At 34.2% G+C, this 12820-nt stretch overlaps 1 protein-coding gene across 1 annotated transcript in view; it reads left to right on the forward strand.

The window, feature by feature from the left end:
• Positions 1–12820, forward strand: part of LOC118203027 (ADP-ribosylation factor-like protein 6-interacting protein 1) — a 48466-nt gene that overhangs the window by 11543 nt on the left and 24103 nt on the right. Inside the window, exon 3 of the mRNA XM_035375268.2 lies at positions 2603–2722. Within this exon, the coding sequence (XP_035231159.1) occupies positions 2603–2722 (120 nt within the window). The remainder of the gene's footprint in view (positions 1–2602; positions 2723–12820) is intronic.

Genomic DNA, 12820 nt, shown 5'->3' on the forward strand with positions numbered 1-12820 from the left:
TTTTTTTTTTTTTTTTTTTTTTTTTTTTTTAGTATATGCATGCAATATATGAAAGATATGTTGTAGATTATGCAATTTTTATGAAATCTCATAATTTAGCTTTATACTGTCTATAAACATAGCTTTTTCCTCCCTCTAACAATGAAATGTCTGTCTATATTATTATGAAATAATTGATGTGTTAGAAATGGATGGTACACTGATAAATTGCAAGTACTAATTCATTTTTTTTTTTTTTTACTTGAATATAATTCTCTTAAAGCTGCTGCTCCCATTTTACTCACATTAAAATCTGCTTTTACATCATTAATGCGAAATTTTATGAAATTAAAGTACAGTACAAAGTCTGTAATCAGGACGTCCATAATCCGGAATGATCTATAATCCTGATCTCAAAGCTACAAATTTTATGCGCATGTGTTTATGTGCTACAAACTTTATGCGCAAAGCTACAAACTTTATGCACGCATGCGTTTATGCATGCGCATAATGCGTTTAATGTATAACGGACAATATAAGCTAGGCTAAAATTATCTAAGGCATTTCAATTAATGTTGCAGATTGTACTGTTCCTTAATCTTCTAATTGGATCTGGCTTATTATTTTTTGCAGATTGTTAGAACAATATTATAAAAATTAAGCTTGAACTTTCGATTATGTCAAAAAGCGTTTCAAATTCTGGAGCTGCCAAAGGATCTACAAAGCGAAAGCATGTTTTGATGTCCATTAAACAAAAAGTGGAATTACTGCAAAAGATGGATAAAGGCCTATCCGTCTCAAGATTATGCAAGAACTATAAGCATTGGAAAGTGCGCTATATACGACGCAAGAAAAAGGAACTTTTTGAATTTTTTGTGGAAGCATTTTAAACAACTTACATTGAAAGAAATGTTTAATAAAGTAAACAAATATTCAGCTTTTTTAGTAATTTTGGATACCCTTTAGCTCTATATTTCATAAATTACGATTTCATATTTTTAATTGTATCATTTCTGCATGCCATCTTACCAGATTTAAATTGATGATCTGTAATCCGGAAAAACCCCTAATCCGGAATCGACGAGTTTGATTAAGGACTTTGTATTGTACTACTTTTTTTTAAGAAAAAAGAGGTAGGTAAATAAGCTGCTTCAATAAAATACACAGGAAGTGCAAAAACTACAGTAGTTTAAATGCATAATTATTTTGTATAATTAATTTCGCATCACAATAAAATTAAAGTACAATATTATAAATCAGATATTATTATAAACTGAAGTTATCGTTTGATTTTTTGAACTCAGGTATTTTAAAATATTTGAATACTATAAACTTTTTTATATTTTATACTTATACATGTAGATATGTATATGTATTCTATACCATACGCATTATTTTTATTAATTGCCTTTTTCTTTCTGTCTCTCTCTCTCTCTTTCTATATATATATATAAAAAAAAAAAAACCTGATGTTAGTTGTACCATTAGAAAACTGCTGTTGTTGATTTTTGACAGATATAAAAAGATCTTAATGATTATTAATTAAGGTTGAAGATTAAATATTTAAATATTAATGACACTGTAAGTGTTCATGGAGGCCTAGTCAACTGTTCCTCCATTGCCATGCTGCTTGACCAACTGTCATTTCTCAGCAGTATCAAATATTTTAGAAATTTAAAAGGTTTAAAAAGGAAGAATGATAGTCTTCCAGTATTCATTTATGTAGCTTTATAATCAAATGTAAAATCAAGGATTTCTTTTTTTTTCCTTCTGTCTTTCTTTAAAGACCTGTTTTAAAAAAGCATGGGCTATAGAAAGTAATATTACAAATTGCTAATGTAATTTTTGTAATATTACTTTATTAATTATATTACTTTGTAATATTTACTTTCTATATACTTTTCTATATCCTGTGAATTACTTTCCATGCAAAACAATTTTTAATATGTAAAAAGTAATTAAGTTTGAAAATGTTAGCCAAAACCAATGTATTTAATAAGTTAAAGTTTTCATTATCGATGAGGAAATGTATAAAAGAAAAAATAAAAGCAAATTTATAAAAAAATATTCATTTTTGTAATTTATAGTTATTTGATTGTAAATATTTTGTATGATGGAATTCAGTATTGCAATTGCATCTAATTTGAAAAGAGTTCACATTAATCTTTTTTGAGGGGAGGCAGGAGGATAAGTGTTAGTGAAGTAGAATTATTTCTCTTCTAGTAAAGAAACTGTTTTTAAATATTTCTGGAAAAAGTTCATACATTTCTTCATCCTTTATTCTATGCACAGAAGTATGTAAAGCGAGCCAACATTTTTGTAAAAGAATTTGAAGGAACTTTTGACCTAGGCAGATTTCCAGGTTTTGAAATGCATGCCAGATCTTCTCAGACTTTCTTTTATAGAACTGTGCTTAGCTAAAACATTTGTACTTCGAAACTGTACATAAAATATTTATTAAATAATTTTTATGGCATTTTCTATAATACATTTACATTTGAATATGTCATGATAAGGTATGAGAATTTAAATAGATTTTTATTATAAATTATCTTTTATTTTATATTTATCTGTTTTAAGTTATAAAATGTTTCTTAATATTTTTAATATATTTTATTTTTAGAATGTTGTGGTATTTTGATCCTTCAGTTTTAACAACATTGTCCATATTCTGCATAATTGCGTGTGTTTTGGATTATGTCGTTCCTATACTTAGCTCCAGTGTTTTTGATTCTAGTAAGTGGTAAGTACATTGAAATTGAATTTTTTATACATTTAATTTTGAAAATGAATATTTTATATGCATTTAAATGTTTACTATGATTAATGTATATAAAAATTTGATACTTCTTTGTTAAAGCACCACTGCACTTCGTCACCAAAAATTGGCAAACTTAATTCTCTCAATTTCTAGTATTCAAATGTCTCTAGAAACTTATGGTGGCTGCTTTTAAAGGAAATCTCTAAAACGTTTCATTACCTCATATAATTTTAAATTTGTTTTAATTAATGTAATCTATTTTTCTAATTTCTCTTTTTTTTTTAATCTTTTGAAATATGGAGTTGGTTTGCTCATTGAAGTTTTATAAATTCTGCAATAAATATTACTTTATAGAAAATTAAGTTTGGTTTCTAAACATTATATTGATTATGAAATTTCTAACAATTTAAATGGATGCTTGAAATCTAATAGTAGTGATGGATTTTTGTTGTAACATACAGATTACACACACGCATATATATATATAGAATTTCAACATATATATATGTTGAAATTTTATATCTGACATTGATGTTGATGACAAGGAAGACTCAATCTGGCCAGTTAATTTTATTTATTGCATAACATTATTTACCTAAACATATGTATTTAACCATTATTCCATAATTACAAATGTACATTCACATATTCATAGTATTACAGCAGATGATAAAGAAAAGTTACAGGCCAGGTGTTAGTTGTACAGAGAAAAGTAAGAGAATGGGAAGATAAATTGAATTTCTCAATAGAAGGACACAGCATTGCTTTATTACTATTCATTTAGTTAAACCCTCTGACCGGCATGGATACCAGAAGAGCTTAAATTTCCAAAACTGCCATGAGAAGGATGTATTTTCTTGATTTTAATACGTGTATTTATGTACTTTTAATATATTCTTTTAATTTTTTGGACATATTACTATATACACATATATACACTTTCTAAAAGAAATCTCAGAATATGTACTAGGCCAGTTATTCTCAGCAGGGAGGGTGGGAGGATAGTGAGGGGAGGTGCACTTGTTTTAGGCTGTAGGGAAGCGATGAGCATGTTTTGACATTCGAACGTACACTGCTCAACATTGAAAATTCAACACCAAGAAGGAGTGGTCAGAAAGTGATGAAATTTGGAAAAAAGACAGAGACAGCCAGCAGCAATAAGTGATCTTTATTTTAAATGATAATCAGAATACAGAGCGAGAATGGTGTCGGCTCAGTAGGATGTAGGATCACTGCAGACAGCGATGCACGAAGAAACACGTCTAGGCATAGAGTCAATAAGAGTGTAGATGGTGTCCTGAGGGATGGCTCTCCATTTCCTTTCAACCATTTGCCACAGTTCGTCTTCTGAACAAGGCAGGGGCAGAGTCTGCAAACGGCGTCCAATCACATCCCACACATGTTCAATTGGTGACAGGTCAGGAGAGTACGGTGGCCAGGGAAGCATCTGTATACCTTGCAGAGCATGTTGGCAGATGCGAGCACTGTGTAGTCGGGCGTTATCCTGCTGAAAAATTGCATTAGGCAACCCCTGAAGGTAGGGGATTGCCACCGGCCACAATACATTATCCAAGTATCTTTGGGCCATCATAGTGTCCTGAATATGAACTAGAGGTGACCTGGAATCGTAGGCAGTAGCGACCCAAACCATTATGCCACGTGGTGGAGTGTTCCACAGTTACTGCCAGATTAGATCTGTCTCCACGTCGATGCCACATACGTATGCGGTGACTACTGTCACTGGATAAACAGAAGCGGGCCTCATCTGAAAACACGATTTTTCTCCATTCTTTCATCCACATCGCTCCAGTTTGGCACCATTCTAAACGTTGGCATCTATGCTGTGGGGTCAATGGCAGTCTTAACGGACACCGTGAGTGCAGGCCACATTCAAACAATCGACTGGAAATGGTTCTGGTCGACACAGGAACATCCAGAGTATCTTGCACACGCTGCAGAATCGCGGTACAAGTGACTTGCAGGACTGCCACAGCTTGTCGGCGGATGCGTCGATCCACGCGTCTGGCTGCACCTGCACCCTTCCTGGTTCCAACCATGTTCGCCATAGCCGATGCACCGTGCTCGTATCCATGTGGGTATCAGCTGCGATTTGACGTAAGGACCAACCCGCCCTTCTCAGTCTGATCACCATACCCCTCGTAAAATATCGTCTGTCTGCTGGAAGTGCCTTCGTTGACAGCTGCCTGGCATTCTCTCCTATTACACGTATCCTCCGGGACAAAAACCAACTTTCTTCGATAATTTGTCTGGCAGAAATAACGACACGAATATTGCCCATTCTGCTAGTTCCTTCCCTTACATCTTACTTCGTGTGCATCGGAGAGCTGCGGATTTCAAATCATTCGCATAACTCAGTGATTTGCATCTGCTCTAAAATTGACATAAATTTCTGACCACTCCTTCTTGGTATTGCATTTTCAATCAGGGTTCGTAGCGGTCCTTACAAGTGCTTATAAGTCCTTATATTTGAAAATAAAATATAAAGGCCCTTATAGGTGCTTACTTTTTCTTTAAAGCCCTTATTTTTTTGTTTTTAGTGCTTATTTTTTGCTTTTAGTGCTTTTTTTTAATCCTTTGTTTTTAATGAACGTGCATTTTTTCCCCGTACCAAAGCCTAAACTAAATAAACAACTTTTCTTCCTTATATGCAACGTCAGATGGTGAATCATACTCCCGGAAATTGCTTTCCCCCCTTCCTCTGCATTAACGTAACCTATGGTGCACGCGAGAGTACAGACAGGTGCACGTCGTTCTATTGGTCAAAGAATTGCGAAAACGGTAGAAAATTCCGGTACATTCGGTATTCTTTTCCTCCCACCCAAATACTACACATGTTTGAATTTCTATCAAGATTTTAATAATTTGCATTCTCGTTCCGCGTGGTCAGTTCATATTCGTGTTTATCATGATTGTTATGCTTATATTATGAGCATATGTATGAATATTTATAATAATATAGTTGCAGTAACTGCTGAAATATAGATAAACTTCCAAAAATGGGTGTGTTTTTACACAGATTAGCTTTCTAAGGAATAATATTCGGAATGGCTTAAATAAAAGGAAAGTAATCGAGTAGTCAAAATATATTTTTTTTTTTTTTCCAATACATTATACAGTACGGAGGTTGGGAGTTTTTCCGCAAAATATCTAATATTGAAGCAGCAGACTTTTTTTTGTCACTGTCCAATCTGGATTGAATAGGACTAAAAGTTTTTGCGGTCTACCCAACCCAAGCGAAGATTGATTCTATTCCGGAAATTAAATGCAGTCTATTGAAAATTAGGATCAGAAACACCCCAGATTAGTAAGTCTCTTTCTTTTCCTTTATTTAGTTCTTTATTCTCCGAATACCGGCAGGTGTTAATTCCGATTGCGTAATATCACATATGGAAGAATTACGCCGCACGTATTGCGCTTGCGGTATTTTGCCTTGATAATTAATTTTGATGTTCAGTCTGATATTTGTTTATGAACATTTAAAAGAGTTTTACTGTGCTTTCTAAGCAGAATATTTCTCAGTTCCGTTGGTGTATTTTTATACGATGCACATATCGAAATGTCAAAATCGTTTATTTAGCCTAAATTTAAATCTAAAGAATGGCTACTCCCCACTCTTCTTTTTCCAGTTACTATCCGGAATATTCGGCAATTTCCGAGTATGCGGGTTAGTTAAGCTTTTACTGTTAAAGGATGACTGAATGAAGTAATTTCCCGTCTTCTGATTTCAGAAATGTGCCTCTTTTTTACTTAAATTACTTTGCTTGGAATATATGTTAAGGGAAATCTGTTATGCAATGAAAATTTAGAAAATGTTCAGAATTTTGATTTAAGTTAAATTATTTAAATATTAATATGAGTGGAAAAATAAATTGTATTTATTATTAGGTGCCAAACGAATACAATTAAAATGGCTTATTACAGTCAAAAGTCGTTAATCCGGATTCGTCGGGACTTCGGCGATTCCGGATTATAGATCATCAGTTTAAATCTGGTAAGATGGCATGCAGAAATTATAAAATTAAAAATATGAAACCATAATTTATGAAATAAAGAACAATTATGATCTAAATGGTATCAAAATTTACAAAAAAAATTTTTTTTTTTTTTTTTTTTTTTTTTTTTTGTAAATTTTGCATTTTGTGAATTTTTATTTATTTGTTTACTTTATTAAACATTTCTTTCAATGTAAGTTGTTTAAGTTGCTTCGTTTTTTATGTGATAATACATTCTCTTTAATTCTATAAATAGACATACAGTGGATGGACAAAAATATGGAAACACCTTGTGAAATGCATGTTTGAAAAGAAAGATTGATTTTAATGAAATATGTAGGTGGCGCTGGCATTTTTGACTACTGACGCCACCTATACAACTTCGTAAATGTGCTAAACAGTTCAGTTGTTGTCGGAGTACTGTTATGTGAGGTTGTCACTGCATTATGTCAGAGTTAACAGACTTCGAACGTGGGCAAATTGTTGGAGCACGTATGGCAGGTGCTTCTGTAAGCAAGGTAGCCAAGGTGTTTAGTGTTTCAAGAGGTACTGTATCGAAGATTTATTCCTCATATTTGAAAAGCGGAAAAACATCATCTGCTAAATCACAGCGCGGACGAAAGTGTGTCCTGAGTGATCGTGACAGACGATCATTAAGGGCAATTGTGACGAAAAATAAGAAGACCACAGCTGCAAAAGTTGCTGTTGAAATGAATGTTGTGTTACCGAACCATGTGAGTACCAAAACAGTTAGAAGAGAGCTTTATAAACAGGGAATTGCTGGCCGTGCTGCAATTGAGAAGCCACTCATCAGTGATGCTAATGCCCGTAACAGGAAAAGGTAGTGTTTAAATCATAAAGCCTGGACTATAGAGCAGTGGAAGTGAGTAATATGGTCTGACGAGTCTTCTTTCACATTGTTTCCCACTTCTGGCCGAGTTTACGTCTGGAGAACGCCATCTCAAGCCTATAATACAGACTGCTTGTTGCCAAGAGTGAAACATGGCGGGGGTTCTGTTATGGTTTGGGCAGCCATATCGTGGTTCTCTGCTAGCCCCATGATAACTGTGTCAGGGCACATGACTGCCAAGACTTATGTGAACATTTTGGCCAATCAAGTTCATCCCATGGTACAAACTTTGTTCCCCGATGGTGATGGTGTCTTCCAAGACGACAAAGCCCCTGTTCACACAGCTCACATTGTCCAGAACTGGTTTTCTGAGCACGAGGATGAGAGTTCCCATCTCTCCTGGCCACCACAGTCACCAGACCTGAATATTATCGAACCTTTGTGGTCTACATTGGAACGGAAAGTGCGTTCTCGTTATCCACCGCCAACATCGTTATCTGAACTTGCCACCGTTTGGCAGGAAGAATGAGGAACTGTATTTATCCATTCCGAGAAGACTGCAAGCTGTTTTGGATGCCAACGGGTTTCCTACACCATATTAAGCAAATAAACATGTTTTTTTTTTAAAGGTGTTTCCATATTTTTGTCCAACCCCTGTAATTTCTTGTTCAGTTACAAATTTCCGCTGTTCAAGTCCTATAATTGCTGTGTCTACCGACTAATTTGTCAATCAAAATTGTTTCATTTTCAATAACCTCTGTCACTTTCTTCGCTATCGGAAGCGAAATATAATGACGAGGAATTTGATTTAAATCATATCAAAGACCGAGTACATCGAAATGAAATAATACATTTAGTAAGGAATTATAAGCCAAATAAAATAAAAACATCTGCCCTGAAGATAAGGTTAGTGCTGACAGATCAACTTCCAATTCATTGCGCGGCGCCGGCGCCACGTTAAAGATAAACAAAGTTTAGATAAACAAACGTTAAAGTTTAGATAAACAAAGTATATGCCTTTATCCATTTTTTGTAGCAATTCCACTTTTTGTTTAATGAACTTCGAAACATGCTTTCGCTTTGAAGATGCTTTACATAATAATAAATATATATCAGAAATTCTATTTGACATAATCGAAAGTTCAAGCTTACTTTTCTAAAATTGCTCTAACAGTCTGCAAAAAATAATAAGCTGGATCCAATTCGAAGATTAAGGAACAACGCAATCTGCAACATTAACTGAAATAGATAATTAGATAATTTTAGCTTAGCTTATACCGTCCGTTATACATTAAACGCGCACTTGTAAACGTATTTTGCACACGCGCACAAGCATATTCGCAGCCGTAAAGGTCTTACGCACAATGCGACGCATGCGCAGAAAGTTTGAAGCTTTGAGGTCCGGATTATGGGTGTCTGAATTAATGACTTTTGACTGTATTTATTTTCTATATTTTGAACTGAAATTTCATCATTAAATCTTCTACTATCATTTAGTTCTGTATATTTTTTCCCTCTCATTGTAAACTAATTCTGTAAATTGAACTGTCATTTAAAATTTAAAAAAAAAAAAAGTTAATTGTTTTCGATGGTTGAGGTAATGCTCATTCTCTTAATAAATATTACATTGCTCATATTTTAAATTACAAGTCTTAATTTTTCTTTTAAGGTTATGCAGTTGTGTATAATGTAATTAGACAGGTGCTTATTTTTTCCTTAAAATGTGCTTGAAAAGTGCTTATAGGTGCCTATTTTTTTAACTAAAATGTGGCTACGAACCCTGTCAATGTCGAGCAGTGTAATTTTAAAACTGCCCCCAAATTTTATTAAATAGATTATCTGAAATACACCATTTGTGCCAACAATAAAACAAATTTATATGATGACTCCCTTCACACAATTCTAAAAATGGCGAGGCTAATTTCTGCTCCATGTTGGATGATCTTAAAGAACTCACCGCTAAGGTTCTTCTTTAGGCCAATGATCACAACATATGCATCAGCTGTTCCTCTGCATGATTAATAACAGCAGATGCATTGAACATCCTTTCAATATGAGTTTTAATTTGACCCATGTTTCTTGTGTTGCTTTTCATTCGCTTCATTTCTGTCCCTCCACCCAGTTCCAGTTTACATTCCTTGTTTATTTGGCCAGTCAGCTACGTAGTTGCGCTTATTAGTTCTTTATCATGGTCATGAACTATTAAAGTTGAGAAATAGTTATCTTTCCCTCATTATATTTTGCTGCCACCAACAATGTTGTTTTATAAAAAGAAGTGCCATCAATAAAATTCCACGTACTTGAAGTGTTCCCATGTGTTTATATTGTTATCTAATGAGACAATGAAATCTCGTTGGCAGAAGCATTTGCAAAAAAATTCACCCTGACAAACAGAATAACGATTTGTCCCTTTTCATGAACATCATTGGACAAGTTTCTAAAGGCACCCTCTCTCTCAGGCTTGCTAACAACCTCATAAAAAGTGTGATAGCCACTTGTAATATATCAAAATTAATTGCTAAATCAGGAAAAGCTCATACCATCAGCAAAGAGGTGATTCTGCCAGCTGTCAAGGAAGTTTTAGAAACACGCATCCAGTGTTATAAAAAAGTCCCATTAAGCAATGATACAGTGTGACAACGAATTGATAAAATGGCTGAAGATGTTGAAGTTTCCTTATGCAAACTTTGATATCCACTGAATTTTCCCCTCAGGTTGATAAATCAACCTTGCCAAGTACTAATGAGGTTTTATTGTTAGCATGCATCTGTCTTGTGAAGGGGAAAAAAATATTCAAGATATGCTTTTTGCAAAAAGCTTGGATTGCAGATACTAAAGGTGAATCTGTTTTTAATACTGTCAAAGATTATTTTTAACAGAAACTTTCCTCTTGCAAACATTGTCTGTTGCCACCGACAATGTTTCTGTTGGTGGCAGCAGTTTCAATTGAGCTTCTGCAATGATGGGTCATCATTGTGGCTTCATAGTACCAAGTATTTTAGCTGTTCACTGCATGATTCTTAGCTAGCATTCAGTTGCAAAAAACCTTAGTGACCGTTTCTGTCAGTAATTATAATATATCATCTTGCAGTAATGCTCTCAATGATAAATTATTTGGGCAGGCAGCTGTGTAAGAACAACAATGAAGAATTCAGTGATTTACTTCTACACACTGAGGATTGCTGGCTCTCCCTCCTCAATAGGTTCTATAATCTTTTTGGCTCTGTACTTGGGTTTCTCGAAGAGAACAATGTAGCTCGGAGAGACAGATTGCTACAATTTAAGATTGATGTTGCTTATATGAACGATTTATTCACAAAATTCAGCAGAATTTATCTGCAGCTTCGTGGCAGATAGCTCAATTGGATCGTAACAAAATCTGTTATTTTTGCCTTCCTAGAAAGCTTTTTGATCACAACAAGTTCAGCCAGTTTCCAGTCTCGTCAGATCTACATAAGAGCAGTGAAATGCCCCTCAGTGAAACACAAGTTTACTGTCAACAGTCAACACCTTGAATCTTTGCACAAGGACTTTTCTGAGCATTTTGAGGATATTTTGTCCCTCAGTAGGTCATCAACTCTTTTAAAAATATTGAGACAGCAGAGGTTCAGATTCAGGAGGAATTGGTTGAAATTTCAACTAATGGAACTTTGAAAGCCAGCTTCTCTAATGGTGATCATCTTGCAGAATTTTGGCTTCAAAGTAGCATCAGTCACCAGTACCCAGGATTCTGGACTGTAGTCAAAAAATTTTTAATTCCTTTCTCTTCATTCTACCTTGTCGAGCAAAGAATCAGTGCTGTGACTGATCTAATTATAAAAAGAGAAGTCCACTCCAAATCGTGGAGAGAGGGGACTTGCGCCTTCAACTCTCTAAAATTATTGAACCGAAAGTTCAGAAACTGGCTGTGAACCATTATGCGCAGGCATCCCACTATCATACTTGTTTCATTAATATTACTCTCTTGGTGTATTTTTTCCCCTGTTTTTTCTTAAATTATTTAATTAAGAATAAAGAGTGTTTAAACATAAAAGAGCGTTTAGACTGGGGGGGCATTAGTCATTTTAATTTTAACAAAATAAATGTAATAACTTTCCAGGGCAGAACTATTTAAATCAATAGTAAGAGTAATCAATCAAATTAAATCAATAATAAGAGAGAAGACACTTATTATTTTTTAGTCATGCCCAAGATGGTTATAGATATTCCTGGCATGTAGAAGGAATGCATAATGGAAGAACGGAACTTGGGAGACAAACATAGCTATAAATTTCCCATATAGTTTTATTTCTTGATAAATAATTTCATAAGATATATATATTCTTGTCTTACATGTTACTGTAGGTGTGAGAAGCATCCTACAATTCTATTAAACTGATAACATCCTCAAACAGGGCATGATACAGAGAAGAAAACTAACATATGCAAGCAGAGCAAAGTAAATTGGCTAGACATTGTAGCAGAGGGATAGAGTTGAATTATTTGTTTGAATTTCAGACTGCGATTGGACAAGAGCTTATTGCTTTGCAGGATTAATAAGATGGCATAATGCAAATTAGTTTTCCAAATGATTTACTTACAAGAAAGGAACATAGCCAAAGAAGAATGATGAATTAAAAGGACTGTTGTTAAATTAAAGTTAGTTTTGTTTCATATTTTATATTTGACATATTCCCCTCAGTCGAAGAGAAAAGGCTTGGCAATAGAAAAACATTTCTAGAAAAAAGCATTAGTAAATGAAGATAAATTTTGTACAATATGTACAGTATGTACTTTTTCAATGAGATAACAAGTGATTTTCTTCGAGGATATTGTCTATAACACATCGCTCAATAAGTCCTGGGACTAACTAAGAATACAACACACAAAGAATACACAAATTTCACATTTATTCATTAACATAATTACCATCAAGAGCTATGCAATCATTCCAACGCTTTTCTAACTTTTTGATACCATGCTTCTAAAATGATTTGTACTTGTCTGCAAAATCAGCTTCAGTGGCAGCAAAATCAGCTTCAGTGACTTCCTCATTCAAGCCAAATCTTTTTGCCTGGAGCATCTTTTTCAGGTCAGCAAATAGCCAGTAGTCGCTGGGGGCTAGATCTGGGGAGTATGGTGGGTGGGGAAGCAGAGTGAAGCCCAACTTGTTCAATAATGTTTGCATTGTCTTGATAGTAGATGATTTTTCTTCTTCTTCATGTGCAGTCTTTTTTT

This window comes from Stegodyphus dumicola, chromosome 8, assembly GCF_044657685.1.
Source record: "Stegodyphus dumicola isolate Sdum_Otavi_A_Nest chromosome 8, ASM4465768v1".
NCBI lineage: Eukaryota > Metazoa > Arthropoda > Arachnida > Araneae > Eresidae > Stegodyphus > Stegodyphus dumicola.